This window comes from Pelodiscus sinensis, chromosome 6 (assembly GCF_052426305.1).
Source record: "Pelodiscus sinensis isolate ZL-2025 chromosome 6, ASM5242630v1, whole genome shotgun sequence".
Taxonomy (NCBI): domain Eukaryota; kingdom Metazoa; phylum Chordata; order Testudines; family Trionychidae; genus Pelodiscus; species Pelodiscus sinensis.
In genome coordinates, this window is record NC_143057.1 from 3,506,865 (window position 1) to 3,530,142 (window position 23,278).

Genomic DNA, 23,278 nt, shown 5'->3' on the forward strand with positions numbered 1-23,278 from the left:
TTTACCGAGTAGCAGATCCCTCATTAATTTGCACTTTGCTCATCTGCATACATTTGATTGGGGGGTGGGGAAAGCGGGCGGGGATCAGTTCTCTTCTAACCACCTTTCAAAAACTCCAGCATGACAGATTAATAGAGGGAATTCTGCGATGCATCATCCTGCCGTTTGCTATTAATTTGCAAACTTCAGCCACTAACAGCTTCCCTCGTCATTGGTGCAAATTAATAAGGTTCTTCTGTAACTGAACAAAGCTCTGAAGTACAATGCCTCACAGAACGTACTCTGTTCCTTCCTTCTGGCAATTGCAGGCGAGTTTTATTCCGACCAATATACTAACGAATGTTCCTTAAGGTGTCAGGTCAATGTCAAGGTAAGATCTGAGAGGCAAGGATTTCACGGGTCTCTCGGTGCCTCGCACGCAATATGAAATCTCTCTGCAGCTCCGACAGCCAACGTGCCCCAAAGCAGGAATGTTTATGTGGCTCGGAACACCGAGGGATTAGCAAAGTCCTTCAGTGCAGCATGTTCCGAGAACAGAATTTAAACCTCAAAGGCCCTTTTCAAGCAGCGAAGGCCTGACTCGTTTGCCCTGAGCAGCGTGGAGCCATTTGCAGCTAAGAAAGGGGATAGAGAATACAAAGGCCGGTTGGGACATAAGCAGGCTAAGGCCCCAGTCATCCCCGTGATTCGTACAGGAGCAGCACCTGGACCTTGCTGACCAGAGCCCTAGCAGCCCTACTCAGCCAAGCACTAACGATCGACCCCCAACGTGACGCCAGCACAGCATTTCCATTGGGAGCCAGTGCGCAAAGCATGAGTAGCACCACGTCGACGGATCTCTTCTCTAGACGAATTTATCAACGTGAAAAAATATTTGGGCCAGAGAACATTTCCAGCTCTTCCTGCCAAGCAGCCTGGATAAAAGAGGAGAGGAAATTCTAACAGCACTTCCAAAGACAGAAATATTGCTCCTGCTAAGGTCCAATTATAGCAGCTCTTGTGGTCGGTGTATCACCAGCCCAAACACGCACCCGGCATGGTCAGGCACCTGGCGAGTGAAATCCATTTCCACCACAGTACTGCAGCTGTTTCTCACCCGGACGCCTTTAGGAGAACAACTGGCATTTAGTTTTAAGAAGCAACTGTCAATATTTCTTTGAAATGATACGATAGCTCCTGCTCCAGACAGCCACGCTTCGGGAATGCTGCAACCTCAGCAAACAGCGTTCTGTAACAAACCCGCTGGGGTAAACAAAGTGGAGCACGGATCTAATCCAAGGAGACTCCCGCATGGAACACCTCTGAAGAGTCAGGGATGGTGGAGGGAAAGGACGGGGGCCCCGCCAGTGGAAAAGAAGGGATGCCTTATAAATACACGCAATCCCCCCATAAAAGCAGGGTTCAAACCCATTGCTGACTCTCAACCAGAAACGAGCCTAAAGCATAAACAGATTTAAGTCCCTGGCTTGGTGGCTTTAATGTTAGTGTGTTAAGATTTTACACAGATGCACCACTCTGAGAATATGAGAATGCAGCACACAGAGCTTTCTGATAGACAAATACTAATTAGTCTAAGTTGGTGATTCTCAGCGGGGATATGCGTATCCCGGGGTGTGCACGGAGATCTTCTAGGGCAGTGTTTCTCAACCAGTGGTATGAGTAGGGGTGCTCGAGAGAAGCTGGGGGAGGGGAACGTCAACACAACTGAAATTTGAAGAAAGCTGAATTTTTGTTGCAAGTTTTACAGCGCTTTATTATTTTTGTCCTTTTTACACCCAAAATTTTCATCACCCGCCCGGCTACAATTAAGTTGTTTAAACAAATGTGCTGCAATGGTAGAAAACAAATTGTGTATCTGAAAACTGTAGATACTGGGAGACTTTTTTTTTTTAAGGGGGCACTTACATTTTTTTTAAAGGGATACTTTATTTTAAAAAAAGGTTGAGAAACACTGTTCCAGGGGGTATATCAACTCATCAGGAATCTAGCTTTCTGCACTAGGTCCCTGTGAGTCTAATGCCAGCCCTTAAAGCCAGCCTTCTGTGCATTTTAACAGCTCATTTACATCAAAAGCTAAGTATGGGACTCTTCCAGCCCCTCAATTAGCACCAGCACTACTATCCAGAGATAACTTCTCCCCCTCCCCCCGGCTTCTTTTTCTGCTTAAATTCTGGGTCCCTGTTATTTCCAGTCCAACTTCCAGCTCATCTGAGGAAGTGGGTTTTGCCCACAAAAGCTCACAATATTACACAGAGTTTTGTCAGTCTCGAAGGCGCTGCAGGACTGCTCGTTGTTTTTAAAGTTACAGACTAACACGGCGACTCCTCTGAGATGGAAAAAAACACAGTCAGGCTGGACTCTATTGCTTTTGGAGTCACATCTGCCCATCGCCACCCCTTTGGGCTTCCTTTGCAGAGCAACACTAGCACAGTGGTTCTCACCCGGTTTCCCATCGCTGGCCACGGATGCAGCTCGCTCTGTGTTAAGTGGCCCAACCACACCCGGGGCATAAGCCACGGGTGGCTTGTAGCCTGCCCACTTAGCATCTGGGCCCACCCAAACTAGGGCTGGAGCACCCCGAATCCACAGGCTGGGAAGACGTGAGTCATCCCAGGTGGGGGGGTTGCCTTTGTGGAGGGCAGGTCGAGTTCTGGGGTCAGAGACGGAGGCAGCTACATGAGGGGCTGTCAGGAGAAGGATGCAGATGGCCACCGAGTTGGGGTCAGGAGGAGGGGCAGAGCTTATACCCTTGTGGGCCTCCCTCTGCCCCCCGGGCGTGCCTGGCAGCTTGTGCCTGCTAAGTAATAAGAGCTGGGTGAAAGAGTGTGTGTGGGGGGGGAACGTAGCCCCTACGGCCTCCTCACATTTCCCACCCACCTCAACGCTGAGTTTTCCTGTCCGAGCTAAGCCACGGACCCACACAATATATAGATGCCCTGCAGGGCCCTGAGGCAGTCACATGATCCATAGCTCTGTGCTGATTGGGCCAGAGGTGGCGAGACCCCGGCTTTACCAAACAACAGTCTGAAGCCGGCACATTTGCAACAACATGTGGAGACGAACCGCCCCCGTGCATGCGGGGAAGCCAGCAGTGCTGTTTCAAAGAAAACCCTCTTGAGTTTCAGATTCGCCAGCTTACAACGAAAGACGCTTCAGCTGTTTCTACCAACGCCCTCGAAGCTTCATATGCGGTCTCCCTGCTTGGAGGGAAATCAAAGAAGCCGAGCACAGCGGCAGAGCTAACGCTGCCTACCACTGTGGCGTGGCAGAAAATAAGTTGCTTGATCCAAAAAAAGGCTGATTCTCTGAGAAAATATCCTGGTCCAACAATTCTGCGTCACAGACTTCAGGAAAAGGATGAGGCTAGAGGACATTTTTAAACTGACTTCCCACCCCTCCCCTCCAACAGGATTTGAGTGTCAGAGGGGGAGCCGTGTTAGACTGCAACTTTAAAAACGAGCGGCCCAGGGTCACCTTAGAGACTAAATATATAGGATCATGAGCTTTCGTGAACAAACCTCACTTCCTCAGATGAGCTGGAGAGGGATGATGCAAACCCAGAATTTAGAATTCCTCTGCAGTGATAGGGCTTAACACATAGCTAGCTCTCATCCACAGAAAGGCATTTGCTTTAAAAAAAAAAAAAAAAAAAGTGTCCTACGGTACTTTTCAGTATTAAATGAATTCGTCCAAACTGCCAACTTTCTCAAGTCCAGGAAGTTTAATGCTCACCTGTTCGCACCCTCTGCAAAGAGATGGGGTCAGACATTGGCTGGATTTCAAGAACAAAAGTACTAGACAAAGACACAGAGGTTCACGCATTTCTCCCTCACCTTTTCATCCCCTCTTGCCGCTGTCTGACAATACAGTGTGGTGAGCTCAACTTGGCTACCTTGCAAATATATTTAGCAAGCAGACCGGCCTAAATTTGCCCATGCAAGGCCATGACGCTCACACAATCTCCATGACCAAGTGAATGCTTTGATCAAAAAAAATGGTATTCTGGACGTCCGAATGGGGAGAGACAGACTCTGTTTTCCTCTGCTTCATGCATGTGCCACTGATGTCCGCGCAGAGGAAATGGAGCAGAGCAAAGTGAAAGAAACAACAGACAATTATTTACTTGACAGCTAAGATCAAGTCATAGTTCCCCAATATTCAACAGAACTTGACTGGGTAAGGAACCCATTTACTCTGTCTGAGGTTAGTGGCAATAACCTCTCTGTCCAGCAGCAAGAAAGTCTTCTTGGGCTGTCCTCAGATGGTTGTCTGCAAATGAAGATTTGCATCTCCACCACACCAACCCAGTTCTGGTGTTTAGTACACAGAGCACCCAGGCCTTGGGAACCACCTGCTGGATCTTCCCTTTTGGGCCAACGCATCTTCCCGACGCCTCGTTTTCTGCTCCGAATGCCTTCGAGAGAGTAGCAGACTCAACGTGGAGAAAACCTCACTGCTGCTGTTTCACCATCCCCCAGAAGGACGTGGCTCACAAACAAAAAACAGGCTCAAATATCCCTGAAATAGGAGTTAAACCTCCCTAATCTGGCAACACCCCTAGTCTGGCATCATCGGTGAGCCTGTGACTGGCAGTGAAGCCCTGGTACCCTGGGGCCAGCGGCAGGGCCCCCAGCACCCCTGCTGGCTGGCGGAGGGGAGCCCCAAGAGAGCAGAGCCCTAACGCTCTGAGGACCGACAGCAGATCTCCAACGCCGTTAGGGAGCAGAGGGGTCTGTGCCCCAGTGGCTGGGAGTAGAGGCGCCAGCACTGACCTCCCCGATCCAGCAAATTCCCTGATTTGGAACCAGTCACGTGCCGGACCAGGGAGGTTCAACTTGTATTCCAACGGATTGGATTTGATAAGGCCATGGTAAAAATGAGCAAATTTATCAGTAACACAGTGCTGTGACACTTAGGTGTTTGTGGGTCTGACTTTGTGGGCAAGGAGTTTGCAAGTGAGATGAAGTTTTGGGGTACCTAGGACAAATCAGACTCCTGGAAGGGGTGCAGTCGCCTGGAAAAGCCAACAGCCATTGCCCTCAGTGACCCTTCTGGTGCCTTCTAACCGTATGGTTCTATGAAACAAAGAGAAATTCTAACAACTGGCATGGGGGGGGAGGAGAAGGGATCATCCAACATTTATGGGGAACATCGTCCAATATTGAGCTGCTGCAGAATGCTTAGTAAAGGAAGACAAAGGGGATCTACAAAGAAACATCTGTAAATGGATTCTGCACACACAAAAAGCTAGCAAATTTCCCATGCAAACAAACTCCCATGTTCTTGCGCAAGGTGACACTCCCATACAATCGACAACAGATAATCTCGTTCTTTAATCAGCGGAAAGTGTAACAAAAATGCACGAGCCCCGAAACGCGAGCCACAGCAGCACTGAGTCCAATCAAAAGGACGAGTTCCACCTTTGTGCTAACAGTATTGCCTTGGGCAGTCTCCTCCCCAGTCCCATCCTAGCAGGCACCTGCTGTTCCAATGTTTGGCTGCTGTGAGCAAATGACTCTAGTAGAAAACACAGAGTGCGTCATAGACTCACTTTACAGCTCAGTGAGTTTTACAACTTTATTTCTTGACTTGTTGATTTCTTTCTACTCTAGGATTTTCTCTTCCTGTGGGAAACTGGCTTTGGAGCTCTGAGGAATTCATTGATAACTGGAACCGAACTACAAGTTGAACCTCTCTAGTCTGGCATCTTCAGGACCTGGCCAGTTCCAAACCAGAGAATCTTCCAGACCACGGGAGAGCCATATTGTCTAGCAGCGTTACCAACACTTCCACTGCTTCCTGGGCTCTTAGAAGACATTTAGGGGTCAATTAGAGCTAAATAACAGCACAGAACACAGAGAGCCAGGACTGGTGGCCGTAAACAAACTTTATGGGACTGCAGGAAACTTGACCACACCCATGAAAAGTGGACATCCAGCTAACTCAAATCATTCCAGACCATGGATGTTTCCAGACCAGAGAGTTCTGGACTAGAGAGGTTCAACCTGTACTTTGATGAGAAACTGGGAACCAGATAAACTAAAACTGACAAAACAGAGAGATTTTCTTAAAACATGAGCTATTCAGCTTTTTTAATATATTAATAAACTGCCAACAGATGGCCTTATATGGGCTGGAGCTTCAGGCTAATGGATGAAGGGATATCTGTGGATAACTTCACAAAGCAATGTTTTCTTTCCACTGGGTGCACAGGGATTAACATCTACATTTGTCATGTAGCTCTGATCTCTTTATATTGTAAAACTTGCCAGCGCACAGTTACATTGGGCTATTTCCACGCCGTGACCTTATGATCAGAGTACTGCAAGTAAGTGTTCCAAGGAGGGCGGGACCTGTCAGCGTACTTATTTTCTAGCTCAAAAGCAGAAGTTTGATGGGCGAATACATCTTTAGACGTTGAAGAGGAGAGACCTTCAGATCAAATTCATTGGTCCCCAGTGTACAGAAGTTCTAATTTTCCACAAGGAAGGAAAAAGCAAATACACCGGATAAAGCACACACCTAATTTCAGGACTCCCTTTGACCTAGCAATGGGATGACTAGCATCAAGGTTTCTCTATCTAAGCTGCGTTTTCCCAAGCATCCCTTCCTGCCCCTTGACGTTGGTCACTTGGGATTTGAACACCCTGAGGAGTCACACAGACCTTCAGTGCTGTCAAATACCTCCCCATCTGATTTCAGGCTTTTGCCACCAGTCTTGCCAACGGTCCCTATACAAATGTTGCTGCAAGATCAGCCGCCCCCTTCTGAGGGGGGTGTCTTCAGGGGAGCACCAGCAACGTTTGCAGAAATGAGGCCTTCATTCAAAACAAAACTCAATCTAAGCCACTAGCTCTTCCACTGGGAGGCACTTCATTGCAGGCACCGAACGGAACCTCAGGCAGGGTTGGCTTCCTAAGGCCACACATGATTCCGGTACCGCCGATTCTCCTCAGAGCTTCGGCTGTTCCGAACCCCGAGGCCAGCACAGAATCTGAGCGTACTTGGGTCAGTCACATTTTGCGGCTGCTGGGGACAGTTTGGAGCAGGACCAAAGGCCGTCAAGGAGAGAGACAGGCTGAGGGAAGGAAACATTCCCCTTCCAGCTGCCAGAAAGCAGAGCAGCAGCTGGGTAGCAGGGACGCACATCTCTACCATGGCAGCCAAACACCTGAGTAGACAGCTTAAGAATAGATGCCATTCAAAGTATTCAGGGAGACCTGGAGCAAGTTTGGGAGGCAGAAAAAAATGTTCCTTCTCCACTACAGAAGGTTGAGGAAATGGTTTTGGGTTTACCCAGGAAGCATATTCATAAAATTTGCATGTTTTACAAACCCCTTTTCTCGTTGGCATTCTCCTATCCTGCTACCTTATACGGTTGTAAAAGCCCGTTTCATGGGTTAACTGGTTAAATGATTAAAGGGGGAGCGGGTGTGGAGGTCCGGCCATAGCAGTCCCTCTCCATGGTGGTTTCACTGACTGAAAGGCCTCCCCATGGGAAGAACGTTTGACTTTCCTACATGATCAGCATCTCCATTTAATTCTCCTCCTCTGCTTCAGGCCTCCCATGTCAAGAAGCTTCTAGGACACTGGACTTGATCAGAATCTGAAGTAATCCTGCTTTAACATCTCGATGTTCCTGGTGGTCCACTTCTGGGGTGTCTGGAGGAACTTGGGCGGTGTCTCGGGGTTCCCAACAGGATGAAATGGAACATGGTCTCCCAGCCCTGCTCAGCATTTCAGCAGGAGGCAATCGGGACTAAGTCCAGCCGAGGAAGCCTGCTTCTAAAAATTGCAGAGCAGACATCCACGAGACCCAATTTTTGGTCCTTTTCCACAACTTTTACTAGGCAGAAACTTCCTTTGTTGGCCTCTGTGCTGGCCAGGATCTCCAAAAATAACTCAAAGGAGGATGGGTTGCAGTTGAGGAGAGGAGAGCTGGCTGCAACTCTTTCCGGAAGAGCAGAGAAACAACTTTAGCAGACAAAGAGGAGGAAAAACACCCAAAAATCCTGCAGACCAACTGGCTATCAGCTACCAGCCCTCTGCCCCATGCCTGGCAGGCAAGACTCCTGCCCCACAGAGGCAGCCCCAGTGGGACGCCAGCCTGGGTGCTCTGTGCCAGACCACCAATGGTTAACCACCATCATTTTAATTGTGTCACAACTTTTTTAATGGATATTTACATCCCTACACAGAACAGCCATTTGCAGCACTGTATTTACAGATCTCAGATACTAATGATGGAAAATGAGTGGTATTCCAATGACAGAGTTCCGTGGCTTAGCACAACACCTTCTGCATTCTACTGGAAACTATTCAATTCCCTATGAAAACGATTTCACTGTGCCAATGGCCTTCTCTTGCTCCTCAGCTGAGTCACCATTATTTTGGCCAAAACAAAAAACTATCGGCATCAGCATTCAAAATGAATGAATTTGACAAGTGTCATCCCAACGTTCAGGGTCTGGTCCCTTCCCTCACTCACTGCACACTAATTGAGTCTACTATGCCGTTTGAGGAAAGAAATGGGATGTGATCATAGAAAGACCACCCAGAGGGGCAGAGTTAAGGCTGTTTTGAGACAGACAGACTTTCAAGTGCTTCACTCGGCATCTTTAAATTTTTTAGCCTGAACTTTTTTTTTTTTTTTAAAAAGGAAAATGAACAAAAATCCTAAAGCAAGGAGATCTAGTATTAGGACACATTGTGCTACACAAGTGTGAGATAAGATTTCCTGTGGCCCTTAACAAATCTCCCAGAACAAAGCAGGGTTTTCATACAGTGCACATGCCTGCACTCGGTGTCTTTATGTGGTCAACCACCATGGGTCTAGCAGACATCAAGGCTTTGTTCACAGCTCCGTGATTCTGACCAAGCCTGTACCACTGTCCCCCTACTTTCAAAATGGAAATATTTAAGCCTCACAGAGGTTCACAAAACAAGATCTATGAAGTACAGAGAGTGTGTCACGTTGAGAGCCATTCTGAAACTTACAGTTATGTGCATGCTGGCAGTGTATAGTTAGGCACATACTTATGCTTAGCATAAAGACCTGCTGCACATCTCATTTACATATTCAAATAGGGGAATAAAAAGCAACTTCTTGAAGAATAAGGCTGCGTATCGCTCCTTGGGGAAGACTCTATGCAAATCTGCACCTTTCTAAGATTTCAAAAAGATTTCTATATCCTGGAGAGGGGTATTTTCCTCCGCTGTGCCCTCACTCAAAACCGGATGAACACTAAGCATCAAAAAAATTCAATGCAACTTGAAAGAAGGGGTAGAATGGAAACTGATTTGCCTTAACTACATCAATAGCTACCTGCACCCTAGGGATGCAATAGAATAACCATTGTAGACTTATTGATTACCGTGAACAGTTACACGCAGGGCCCCACCCCACTCCTAAGGAACCGGCTGCCTCCCCAGGACTGGAGCAGGAGCCGGTATACGCCAGGACGTGGCTTAAAGCCCAGCTCCTAGTGTGCACCACCTCCCAGGGAACTGGCTGTGGGTGCATGTAATCATGTAACCACTGATATTTTTAGCAGTTACACAATTACCCACTTTTTAACATCCCTACTGCAAACACCGTAAGTTTATGACTGTACAAGAAATACATTTTTCAGCACTTTTAATATATGCTAAATCATTTCTGTCACTCAACCTATATCTACTCAGTCAATTTTTCCCCCTAAGACATTAACTAGGACGTCACCTCACCCAACTACAAAACAGCATATTCTTTTGTTTCATAAAAGCGTAAATGAAAGGTTGCCATAGAAACATTTGCTTTTAGCTTTTTAGTTATTCATCTCCGAAATTGGAACTGTCCACGGAACTAAGGATGGAAGAGTTTTCAGCTAGTTAACCAGCTAACTAATAAGCATTAGCTTATTGGATAATCTTGCCGGTTAAACTCCCAGCCACCGTGGCAACCCCACAGGACCGGTGGACACTGACAGTCCGCGGAGCTAGCAGCACCTGGGACTGGCAGACCACACATTTAACCGTGTAACCAAATGAATTTCAATCAGTTACATGGTTACTGGTTTGTAAAAAACGTTACATCCCTACATGGGACATCGAGGGCGTGCAAACGTTCACGGATGTCCTACAAAAAGGTGGCTGGTCACATTGTGTTCTATTCTCCAATCCCCTCCACATGTTGAAGGGCAGAGAAGGAGCAGACAAGAGAGGGACACGTTCAAGGGGAGAAGAGAAAGGAAGCAAGGAACTGTCCTGTGCATGCAGGAAAGCAAGGTTGGAGAAATGCCAGAGATAGGAGAGGGAGAAGGAATTAAGAACATAAGAAAGCACTGCAATTGACGTCTGACAAAAAACACACTTTTTCTAGGGGCATTCCCAAGCATGTTAAATATTCTTCCCACACAATTGATTACTGTAATTAACACAAGGACATTACGTGATGATGAATGGGATGAGAGGAGATGTATCCAGGAACAAAGAGGAAGGGAGAAGTTCCTGCCCTAGTTCTTGGGGACTGGCATTCTTAAATGTACGGTTATATGAGTGCCAGAGTAATATTTGGAAAGGAAAGAACCTGAAGTAGCTGGGAATTGGTTTTAACTTCAATATTGGGAGGGCTGCATAAATAATAAGACTTAAGCACATGCTTAACTGTAAGTATGGACCATCCCATTTAAGTCAAGGAGACTGTTCACAGTGCATGATGCTAAGGATGGTTAGAAGCCTTTGCAGGAATGCAGCCTAAGGCCATGTCTTCACTAAACAGAAGATGGATGCTGCCACAATCCATCTTCCGGAGTTCAATTTAGAGGGTCTAGGTAAGACCTGCTATATCAAATTCAGAGGGCATCCCCATCATCAGCCACTACTCTTGCCCGTGCAAGAAGTAAGGGAAGCCGACAGGAGCATTTGTGGAGAAACTGGAAACAAGATATGTAATTGACATAGCAAGAGTTGCGTATCTTCATTTGACGTTTCCTTTTAGTGTAGACCTGGCTTAAGTCTTTAAAGGGAATAGGCTTCTGCTATGAGTACAACACCTTGTCCAGCTCTGAGAGCTCAGTACTTAACCTGACCAAATTGGAGTGCCAGCTCAAGCCAATTATGGGTCATTTCTAATTTCTAAAATTACCGTTCCTCTGCCTGGTCCATTAGAAGCAGGAGAAATGCAAGCTCACATGCATGAGGTGGCTGCCAGGTACGACAGCAGGGCCGTTGTTGGCCTTTTTTCTTGGGGGTGGGAGAATGAATAACAACAAAGTCTCGGTTATTAAAATATTCTGCTTGTACAAAAATCCAGTACTGGCTGAAAACTCCATTCAGAAAGAAGATTCTGGGACTGCCCCAGAGGAAGAGAGAGTCAGAAGCAAAATTACAATTGTGAAAATGACTCAAGGCCAGGGAAACGTTAGGGGGTGACCTTTCTAGACCCGAAAGCCCTTTTTTAAGGTAAAGAATGCAAGGAAGATTCAATTCTGTAGCCAACAAAGCTCAGGGCTTTTGCAAATACAGCAGCTCTTTCAGAGTAAGAAGGAGAGAGAGAGAGAAATGGGATGGGAAAGGACGAAGCCGTCAAGGACACCCAGATATGTAAACATACTGAAGGGTATTTTTAACCTTCTGCTCCTGCCTCGTTTTGCAGAAGGCACGGGATTTCACTGGGGAGGTTATATAGTGTTTGCTACTCTGGGGAATTTCAGGCTATAGCTAACTTCCTTTTATCACCATTAGCAAAAGAAACTGCAGTTATGTAAGCGAATGCTACAGAAATCTGAGCAAACGTTACTTCATTTGTTTTATGCACTTGGGAAAACTCTCCTTACAAACATAAGGGGGTGAGAATACTTCACTTCAGGGAGAAGTTTTATTTCCGAATCTCTTGAACACTACTTCAGTTCAATAGAACTATTACAATTGGACCTAGTATAGGGCATGTCTACACTATCCACCCGATTGACAGGCAGCAATATAGTTGTTTTATCATGTCTAGTACAGGTAAAACCTCTCTAGCCCGGCAACATCCATAGCCCGGCATAAATTTAGTTTCCCAGCTATCTACTTATCATGGGTGTGGCCAAGTTTCCCGCCACCAGTCCTGGCTGTCAGTGTTCTGTGCTGTTATTTAGCTCTAATTTACCCCTAAATGTCTTCTAAGAGCCTAGTAAGCAGTGGAAGTCTTGGTAATGCTGCTAGACAAATTGATCTCCCACGGTTCGGCAAAGTCTCTGGTTTGGCACCGGTCAGGACCCGAAAGTGTCAGCTGAGAGAGGTTTAAACTGTACAGACACAATGAGTTGACCACCAAGCCCTCTCCGATAGACTCTGATTCTCTACCACAATGCGACGCGTAGGTGGAGTTGACAGGAGAGCTCCTACCCTAAGTTATTACTTAGATTGATGGCCCATGGTAGCGTAGACCAGGCTATCATGTCACAGAATCCTAGAACACTAGAACAGGAAGGGACTTTGAGAGATCATCAAGTTCAGTCCCCTGCCCTCAAGGCAGGACCAACCACCATCCAGATCATCCCTGACAGATGTCTGTCTAACCTGTTCTTCACTATCTCCAATGATGGAGATTCAACAACCGCCCTGAGCAATTTATTTCATAGCTGATGTCCCCTGCCTTAGGCAACCACATGACAAATCCACTCGTTCTTAGCTATTCTGCATTTCTCTTTCTCTCTGGCTCTTGATTTTGATCACGCTTTCAGCCTTTCCTGCTCTATCTGCATTTATTGACGCTGTAGGGTCCGTACAGCTACCCACTGTTTGGGGAAATTCTGAACACCTCACACAAGCGACAATAAATAAGCTCTTCAGGCATGAGCTAAATGAAGCTGTGGTAGCCTTCAGTCAAAGTTCTGGCCATTTTTGTGGCTTTAAATGTCAAACAAAGTTATTTTTATACAGCAAGTGATGTGTTTAACATTAACTAATACCACACAGTGTCATTTAGAATGGAACAAACAGTATCAGCATAAAGAGCATTTACAATGCTGAACATAAATACAAGTGGAGCGCGCTCATACTGAGTTCCAACAGAGAGGAATTCTTTCCCTCTAGTCAAGGAAAAAGTAAGACCCAAAAAGGGAATTACGGTCTAATGCATGGGTTCCCAAACGGAGGGGCACGCCCCACTGGGAAGGCATGAAGAAATTCCGAGGGGGGGGTACAAGGCGACCCAGCCCCCTCTTGTCAATCCGCCCCCCTCCCCGCCAAGAAAGAGCCCGGTCTCTCCGTCCGCTTGGGCTGGCTGGGGCAGACTTCAAAATGGCCACCATAAAAGGGCAATGCCTGCTCTGCTCTGCTCTTAAAAGGCCAATACAGGCAGTCCCCAGGTTACGTACAAGATAGGGACTGTAGGTTTGTTCTTAAGTTGAATTTGTATGTAAGTCGGAACTGGTACATATTGTAGGGGAAACTCTAGCCAAACATTTCTCCAGAGCTCAGTTTTATTCTCCCACACCTCACTTCCCTCAGTCCTTTATTCTCAAGCGGAGGTGTCTGCTGAGAAAAGCCGCTCCGCGTCTCCCTGGTCTGCTGGGGGGGGGCGCTAGCTTCACGTCTCCCTGGTCTGCTGGGGGGAAGCAGCTAGTGTGGGGTTGCCTCACCCCGTTTGTAAGTAGGGATCCGATGTAAGTCGGATCCATGTAACCCGGGGACTGCCTGTACACATATGTGTGTGTGTGTGTGTGTGTGTGTGTGTGTGTGTGTGTGTGTGTGTGTATGTATGTGTATATATATATATATATATATATATATATATATATATATTTATTTTATTTTTTTTTGCTCATCAAGTTTTGCTTCTATTTTGGGGGTAGGGTGGGGGTGGACGTGAGTGTTTCCCAAAAATCAAAAAGGGAGCGTGATGCCAAAAAGTTTGGGAACCACTGGTCTAGTGAGTATCACTGTAACTTGGTGGGATTATTTTCCCAACTGCAATGTTCACATAGAGTGATATCTACCGTATACTTGAGAGAGTTTGTCTGTCCAGCTGTTTGTTTAGAGGACCACCAAATTCAGGATACAACTTCCTCTTATGTCAATTTACAGCAAGGCAAGGGGTTGTTTGTGCCAGGAAAACGGGATGTGCCTGGAATGGGATTGCTTCTCATCAAACCATACAGGAAAGAGACAGAATCAGTAGGCAGATGAAAGGGGCTGGCTGGGGGCTCCCTGTCCAGGACTGTGTCAGCCCCAATCCTCCCATTCCCCCAGCACCTGTCAGAATGGGGGGGGTCAGAAGATCTAACTCGTGTGAGGGGAAACTGAGGCAGTAGCTTTCCTGAAGTCAGTCTGGACAAAGTAGTACTGCTCCTATCTCCTGTAGCCTTTGTCTGTCTGCTGGATGATGCAATAAAATTCCAGAAGTCAAGTCCTCCCCTAACCTAGAGACCTCTTTCTCACTGAAGGGGGGGCTGAAGTTCCTACCTCTCCCCAATTTGTACAGAAACATTGCTGGCTGTTCCCCTTTGCTAGGGAGTGAGGGGAAGTGCACAGCTTGCTGCATTCCTCAATCTGGCTGGGGGGTGCAAGGGGCAGATGAACATGGACCTGCCCAGGCGGGAAAATGCACCCCACCCCCGGCTATGCCTGCTGGAGATGCAGCAGCCATGGAGAGGCGCTTCTCACCTGGCCCCAAGTTGCTGCGGTGAGAGGGGGCTGGGGTGGTCTCCTCTCTCTGGGGCAGCCTGCATCCTGAACCCCTCACCTCCAGCCCCACCCTGGAGCCAGGATTCAATTGAACCCTGGACATTTTCGTTTTCTTTTCCAAAACCAAAAATTAATTGGAGTTAAGGACCCGAGCAACATCCTCGCCAGCTGAGGTTATTCAGAACATACAGGTCAATTGACAAGTAGATAATTCAGGGATGTAGTTTCCGGTCGGTTCTGTGGAAGAAGTGGGTTTGAAGGAGGAAGGGCAGTGTCTGCGTGAACCTGCTCAGAAAGGCCAGGAGTAGAAGCCAGCATGGAAGACCCGCGTGTGGCGAAGAAGCCAAGAAGCCAACGCAGAAGATGACAGAAGGGCAAAGCAGCCGTGAAGGACAGCAGGAGGGAAGGCTCACCATGGCTTAACGTTAGTGGTTCCTTTCTCTGAATCCAATGCTTGGAACTTTGGACCCACCGGATTTGAATGGATCCGTCTGGGAGGTTCTAAAGAGGGCAGCATTCCCGATGTACGGCTTTAGCTCTTGAAATGGGTCTGGAAAATTCGACCTGCCTCTGGGGTGGAAACAGGTGGCTTCAAAAAAAGTCACTGCTCAGATTTGACGTTGGCTTGGCCCATTTGTAGCTCTGGTTTTCAGCTGACACATGCCCCAGACGTGTGCCAGAGCACACTGGCTAGAGGGAGATTTTATAGTGGTCTCTAGTTGTGAATTGGAAACCTTCCCTAGTGGAGCTCTCTCAGTTCACTTGCTTGTCTCACACCTCCACTGTACCCCCACTTGGAGGCTTTCCAGAGCTTGTCCTCAGGAGAAAAATCAGCAGGGGATATGAAGTCAGCTTAGGCTGCTCAAGACATCTTAGTTTTGTTCTTCTCCTACCACCACCTCTGCACGTCCGAAGAAACAAACGCCCCGTTGGTCTAGCTCCCAGCTCTAAACTAAGCCCAGGAGCCAGGGTAACCACAGACTCCCTTCCTGTGCGGGTTCCAGTTACACAGAGAAATTGGAAGGGAGTCAGACTCCAACCAAAAGATGCATGGAATGTGTAACGCTGGGTTGCTATAGAGATGCTACATCGACATCTCCAAATTCAAATGTGTCAACAAACCACACACGACAGGCAGACGTACGATCAGATCAAGCCCTCTGAACCACAAAAGGATCTCAAAGACAAGCCCTTTTACAGCTGCGTCGCGGAGCTTGGTTTATGTTATACACGGCTCCTTTCCGTCCAAAGTTGACATCTTCATTTGGAAGAATCTCATTCTTTCATGCAACTTTTAAAGGCAGATCAAAAGACAAACCCACGCCACAAAGAGCTGAGCTTCTACAAAGTTTTCTTAGAATCATTTTGGGTGATCGACTTAAGAGTACAAAATCTGTCTACACTCAAGCTAGTCTAATTTCTGCAGTTTCACTTCACTTGCCGGAGCTTCTGTCCAAATAAAACAAATGTAGTATTTTCCCAAATAAACGCCCCAATTTTAACCATGACTTTTACATTCAGATCAAAAAAGTATCATGTGCTATAAGCAATCACCAAAAATGTTAGTCAAACACTTATGCAACCATGAAATTACCTGTAAATGTTTAAGCCTACGTCTTTTTTCTCCTCTAAAGCTCATGTATCATATTCTTTAACCTAAAAAGACTTGATTTTCAAATGCAGTTACAAGACTCCAAATTAGAACAAAAGGTAGTATTATAGTGATTTGTAGCAATGCAAGTATCTGAGATCCAGCTACCACACAAACTTATAGTTCCTCTACTTTTAAATTGACAAGCCAATAAGGGATTTTAGTGCTATTTTGGTGGGGGAAGTCACAGAGGAAAATATTTGGGCCAGGACGAAATCTCCAAAAACCTCCTAAATATAAAATATTAACAATAACGAGTAAATAGTTAATTGTTGTGCTTTGCACTGCTGATAAGAAATACAAATACCGAGACACTGATCCTATTCGTTACACAGACAAGACTTTACATATTAAGTAAGATTCTTGAATTTTTCTAAGGGGACAAAGTGAAAAAATAGTAAAGTACCTTCTCCTCTGATAAGGTCTAATTCACAACACACAATAAACATTATTGACTGTCCAGGCTTTGGAGAGTATGGGCCAGTAAGCCCTGTACATAAGGGTGTGAATATTTTTTGTCTGCTTAGCTGAAGAAAAACCAACCACAGATCTGCAAAAGTTACACATGTATTGAGAAACCCAGTGGACAATGTATGTGGAGCAAGTGATTTTCAAAGAACTATATTTGTGTCTCAGGATTAAATTTCAACCTCTAACCCTTTAGATAATAAAGATGTTCCAAACTCAAAAGGAACAAGAACTGTGTTCGGCTTTATAAAAGGAAAAGGGTATTCTTTTTAAATACACTTATTGCTTGGCTCAAACCTAAAAAAATTACTTCTCAACAGAAACCAAGTACACAGAATTTTATCACAGAGGGTAAAAGTTTCAGCAAACTGAGCAGCTGAAAATGGGGCGTTAGAATAGAAACCACTACAAAGCTGTATGCACTCTAAACTCAGGAAAGTTTAGAAATCTTCTCGTTTGTAAGCTTGAACATGTTTATTAAAGGAGTCTCAGCTGACTGTAGCCTGCCTCTATGCGCCGTTTATCTCCTTATCGAAAAGAGGGAGCCACATCTACCCAACTCTTCATTTGACTAGGAATACACTGAATTCATTTGATTAGGAACACACTGAATTTTATGCACACTCACGATCAGGCAGATTGTTCTGGAGCATGCAATTTTATCTTCACTGCGTTTGTTTGGGTTGAGCTGATCAAGTTCTGTATTTGTGCCTCAGTAAAAGCAAAACCAGTGTATTAGAGGATTGCTGAGTACTGGTCACCTAAGAGCATGCAGGAAATTTCAGTAGTAATCTCTGACTAGTTTGACTTTTGTATGTTATTTGACTAATACAAGAGCCATAAATATATTAGTCAAATACCAGTACAATTCATCTAATAATATACCCGATAGGGATGTTTCCTGTTATTTGCTCAGTAATAAATTACCTGGGAAAAAAACGGAATAGAAAATTGATAAAGTTACTGTTATCAATAAAGTTGATAAAGTTACTGTTAGCATGTTCATGTGTGTAAACAAACTATAATTTTATTAATTTACACTGATGAAAGCAGGCATGCGGGATATAACACCTCATATTTTTTCCCCCTTGACTAGTGGAGGCTAGATCTTCAGACTGATGGAAATCAAGCGGAACTTTCAAATCCTGCTGGACTTATCTTTAAAAGAAAAGATTAAGTAGACACCTCTGACACAAACTAGGGCATTGCTATATGCCAGAGGTCAATTATACTACGATATTGACAAATATTATTCAGGGATTTCCAACCTGCCAGACATGACCATGCCACCAGAGTGCTAGCACAAGTACAATATATTAAATATATTGTCTTGCATGTGCATCAAATCTGAGAGTAGCAGTTCACTTTCTACAACAGAGTCTCTCTTTTTTTTTTAAGTGAAGAAGGAAATCAACAATACAGCCTAAAGCCTTCGGCTACGTCTACACTGGCCCCTTTTCCGGAAGGGGCATGTAAATTTCACGAGTCGTCGTAGGGAAATCCGCGGGGGATTTAAATATCCCCCGCGGCACTTAAATAAAAATGTCCGCCGCTTTTTTCCGGCTTTTAAAAAAGCCGGAAAAGAGCATCTAGACTGGCCCCGATCCTCCGGAAAAAGTGCCCTTTTCCGGAGGGTCACATTCCTACTTTGAAGTAGGAAAAGGGGCCAGTGTAGACGTAGCCCCTAAAGCCTTCCTGTTCTCTCACACATTGATACATCAATGCTCCGAAGTGCAAACCAGGCAGCTGAATATTTTCATAATTCTAAGAGAGAGCTGATTTAAGTGGCTTGCCATCTTCCTTTCATTAAGCTATCTAGCAAAGCTTTCCAATATAAGACAGTGTAGATAAATCAAGGTCTAGAAAAGTTAAAGTCTTCTCCAGGGTTGTGAAAATTAAGCAACTTACTGTCTTATTAGTTTTTCCTGGCAACAGACAATACTTTCTGTACTGCGCTGTTATTGCTAACTCAAAGTCTGGCTTTTAAATAAAAGTTCTACTCATACAAAAGTGCTCAACTTTACAAAACTTCTCACAAAACTGTCGCTCACCAGGTAAAAGGAACACAGAGGCTCCAGCTGAAACCTTCCTTTTTTCACCCACGTGTCCTGTGAACCATGCTGTCATATCCAAGGCCTGCTTTATTTTTTGAGAAATGGCAGTTGTACTTATATAAACAACGAGAAGTCCTGTGGCACCTTATAGACTAAGATGTATTGGAGCATAAGCTTTCGTGGGCAAAGACCCACTTCGTCAGATGCATGTGTGGCTTTGCCACAATTCTAAGTTCCCAGCCGCCATGGGCAGGGGGTTGCTCCAGCCCCGGAGGGCCTGCTGTGGACAGGGGCTGCTCCGGATGCCCGTGTCCATGGTGGGCCTGACGCATCACAGGCAGGGGCTGCTGCTGATGTCCAGAGCCACCCCTGTCCAAGGGACAGGGCGTCCCTGACTTTACATCCCTACCGGCTTTGGGGAAAGAGAAGATAAAGACGATATTTTTGGAAAGAGGACGGAACAGAGAAGAGTGTCCCATACTTTTTTTTTTTTTTTTAATGCAGCAAATCTTTGTAGAGTGTTGCATCAAACCAGGCTGGGTTTTATTTCCTTTCCTGTCATCCGTGTATGAAGTAATCTCTTATTGACAAGTCTCAGAGGAGTAGCCATGCTCAGTCGTATCTGCAAAAATAACAAGGAGTTCTGTGGCACCTTAAAGGCTAACAGAATTATTTGGGCATAAACTTTTGTGGGTAAAAATCACTGTGTCAGATGCAAGCTTATGCCCAAATAAATAAGAACATAAGAATGGCCAGACAAAATGTCCATCTAGCCCAATGCCCTGTCTTCTGATAGTGGCCAATGCCAGACGCCCCAAAGGGAGTGAACAGAACAGGGTATCATCGAGTGATCCCTCCCGTCACCCATTTCCAGTCTCTGACAAACAGAGGTCAGGGACACCATTCCTACGCAGCCTGGCTAATAGCCACTGATAGACTTAACCTCCATGCATTTATCTAGCTCTTTTTTCAACCCTATTCAAGTCCTAGTCTTCATGACATCCTCTGGCAAGGAGTTCCACGGGTTGACTGTGCGTTGCATGAAGAAAAACTTCCTTTTGTTTGTTTTAAACCTGCTACCTATTCATTTCATTTGGTGACCCCTAGTTCTTATGTTAGTCTTTAAGGTGTGACATGTTTCCTCATTATCTTATTGGCACTGGTCAGGGACAGCCTCCAAAGGAACCCAACTAGTTTTTTAAAGCCATACAGTTCCTTGCACATTAAAGGTTCTTTGAAAGTTGCTTACACAAAGCCCAAAATTTGGGAACCTTTTCTGTACAGCCACATGTCCATCCTTAGGAAAAGGACAATGCTGAATAATCTCTTCCCCCCCGCCCATCACAAAAGATTGCTCCACTCTATCAGATTTTGGAGTTCATCCTTTCCTGCAGACAGAAAGTGACCTTTCGCCCCTCATCCACTGACACACTCGCTGTTCCCGCACATGGAGCTGAGCAAGGCTGAATCATGACTCTGTTGCGATAGCATCTGACGGGGTAGAGCTCACAACTTGTAAGGTGGGGATGAGGCTGTGGGCTGGCCATCTGCAGGGCCCAGGCCAGAGCAGTTCACATAACTCTTGTAGCTTTGGGTTGAGCTTAAGCACACACAGAACAGGCACCGAGGTGTCCTCAATCCCGTCGGGGCACTCACACGTTTTATAGGTTGACCCTGAATCTTGCCCAAGTTGTAACTGACCCAAGAAATCACCACCATAGCAAGGGGTTCAAATAACCGGCAGAGATGCCCAGCCCTACATCAGGGACCCAGAGAGGCGTCCTCCGGGAGGAGCTGCTGCGAGAAGTTAGCGCTGCACCAGAGGGACAGAGCAGTCTCCCTGCTTGGACCAGGCGGAAGCCCTGGTTGCCTGCTAGACCCAAGGAAGATGCAGAGGGGGACTCCAGGGTAGCCCTGGGGAGGGGTACATGACATGCCCTGGGCAGGGCACACAAGGAGACAGCCTAGCAGGTCCCTTGCAATTGTACTAGGGGCCCACCCACCCTGCCGGTTATGGGGGTAGCCCACACTGGGAGCATGGTGGGGGGAAAGGGAATCCAGGGATGGTCTCTTGCCAGCACAGTGGTAAGACCTCCAGCCCCAGGCAGAAGGTGTCGGGTAGCCCTGGGCAGGGGATATTTGGGGCAGGCAACATGGGGGGGGGGGGGGGAAGAGGGGAAGGAGTGGAGGGAGGAATTTAGCCCCAGCAGGCACTGTGCCTGGAAAGGTAGATGGGGGACCTGCCATCGGGGAAGGCACATGGGATAGCAACAGGGAAGATGAGTAGGGCTAGACCCAAGGCGGCCCACCAGCAGGGGATGCCCAGAGAAGGGTGCCTGGAAGGTACTTGACAGCTGGGTGCACAGGAGTGCCCTGGAGAGGGCACAGTGGGCAAGGTAGCCTGGGCCCAGCCCATACCCTCACAGCTCTGGACAGACTGTCCTGGGGTACCACCAGCAGGGGGTGCCCACGGAAGGGCACACATGGAAGCCCTGGGGAGGAGTGCACAGGGGAGCACCAGGGCAGGGCACACGTGGGCAATCAGCCAGCAGGGCACGCAGGGCTTCCAGGGCAGAGCTCACATGGAAGCTGCAGGGCAGGGCACACAAGGTACCAGGGGAAGGGTGCACAGGGGTACCCACCGGCAGGGTGTTCAGGGATACCTGGGGAAGGGCACACGAGGGAGCCACAGGAAGGGTGCAGGGAGAGCTGGAGAAGAGGGTGTGGTGGGGTACCCAGAGAAAGGTGCATGGGGGTACCCGCCGGCAGGGAGCGCAGGGGTACCCGGGGAAGGGCGCCCGGGGGAGCGGGAGGGCAGGACAGGGGTACCCGGGGAAGGGCACTTGGAGGAGCCGGAGGGCAGGGCAGGGGTGCCCGGGGAAGGGCGCATGGGGGAGCCGCGGGAAGGCGTACGGAGGTACCCGCCGGCAGGGAGCGCAGTGGTGCCCGGGGCAGGGCGCACGGGGATACCCCGCAGTGGTGCCCGGGGCAGGGCGCATGGGGGAGCCGGAGGGCAGGGCAGGGGTGCCCGGGGCAGGGCGCACGGGAAGGCGCACGGGGATACCCCGCAGTGGTGCCCGGGGCAGGGCGCACAGGGGAGCCGGAGGGCAGGGCAGGGGTGCCCGGGGCAGGGCGCACGGGGGAGCCGGAGGGCAGGGCAGGGTGCCCGGGGCAGGGCGCACGGGGGAGCCGGAGGGCAGGGCAGGGGTGCCCGGGGCAGGGCGCACGGGGGAGCCGGAGGGCAGGGCAGGGGTGCCCGGGGCAGGGCGCACGGGGGAGCCGGAGGGCAGGGCAGGGGTGCCCGGGGCAGGGCGCACGGGGGAGCCGGAGGGCAGGGCAGGGGTGCCCGGGGCAGGGCGCACGGGGGAGCCGGAGGGCAGGGCAGGGGTGCCCGGGGCAGGGCGCACGGGGGAGCCGGAGGGCAGGGCAGGGGTGCCCGGGGCAGGGCGCACGGGGGAGCCGGAGGGCAGGGCAGGGCGCACGGGGCAGGGCGCACGGGGGAGCCGGAGGGCAGGGCAGGGCGCACGGGGCAGGGCGCACGGGGGAGCCGGAGGGCAGGGCAGGGCGCACGGGGCAGGGCGCACGGGGGAGCCGGAGGGCAGGGCAGGGCGCACGGGGCAGGGCGCACGGGGGAGCCGGAGGGCAGGGCAGGGCGCACGGGGCAGGGCGCACGGGGGAGCCGGAGGGCAGGGCAGGGCGCACGGGGCAGGGCGCACGGGGGAGCCGGAGGGCAGGGCAGGGCGCACGGGGCAGGGCGCACGGGGGAGCCGGAGGGCAGGGCAGGGCGCACGGCGGGCGGCCTTACCCTCGCACTGGTATCCCGCCAGCCCCCAGATGAAGTCGGTGCAGCAGTGGCAGAAGCTGGGCTTGGTCAGGGTGACCCTGCGGAAGCCGTGGCCGGGCGCGCCGGGCGGCGGGGCGGGCGGCTGCGAGCGGCTCCTGCCGCCCAGCTGCGGGCTGGAGGCCGGGCTGTCCCCGCGGCTGCCGCGCAGAGCGCGGGCTCCGTCCGCCATGGCCCCGCAGCCCGGCCGGCCGGGGCCGTTCCCTCCTCCCGCGGGCCGGGCGGGTCCCTGCGCCGCCGGGCCCGGCCCCCGAGCTGCTGCGCTTCCGCCCGCCGGAGCCTGGAGCCGACCCAGGGGCGGCGCTTGGCCCGCAGCCGCCTCCTCCCGGCCGCTCCGCCCCCGCGGGGCGCAGCCGGGGGGTCCTTACGCAGGCTGGCGCGGGGCGGGTTTCCAGCCTATCCCGGCTGGGGGGGGGCCGCTTGGCTCCTGGGCACTCACTCCCTAGACAGCCCCCCGGCACCGGCCTGCAGCCCCCCGGCACCGGCATCCGTCTCCCGGCCACTGCTGGAAGCCAGCCCGGCGGCTGGGACGGGGGTTCTCTGGGAAAAGATGCAGGGAGAGGTGGCAGCCTGGCCCAGGAGAAGCAGGAGGTCTCACCCCACCCCTGGGAC

General features: G+C 49.2%; 1 protein-coding gene across 1 annotated transcript in view; it reads right to left on the minus strand.

Annotated features, from left to right (window-relative positions):
• DGKQ (diacylglycerol kinase theta) overlaps positions 1–22,994 on the minus strand; it is a 103,067-nt gene extending 80,073 nt beyond the window's left edge. The window contains exon 1 of the mRNA XM_075931293.2: positions 22,631–22,994. Within this exon, the coding sequence (XP_075787408.2) occupies positions 22,631–22,838 (208 nt within the window). The 5' untranslated portion in view covers positions 22,839–22,994. The remainder of the gene's footprint in view (positions 1–22,630) is intronic.
• Between the last annotated feature and the right edge of the window lie 284 nt (positions 22,995–23,278).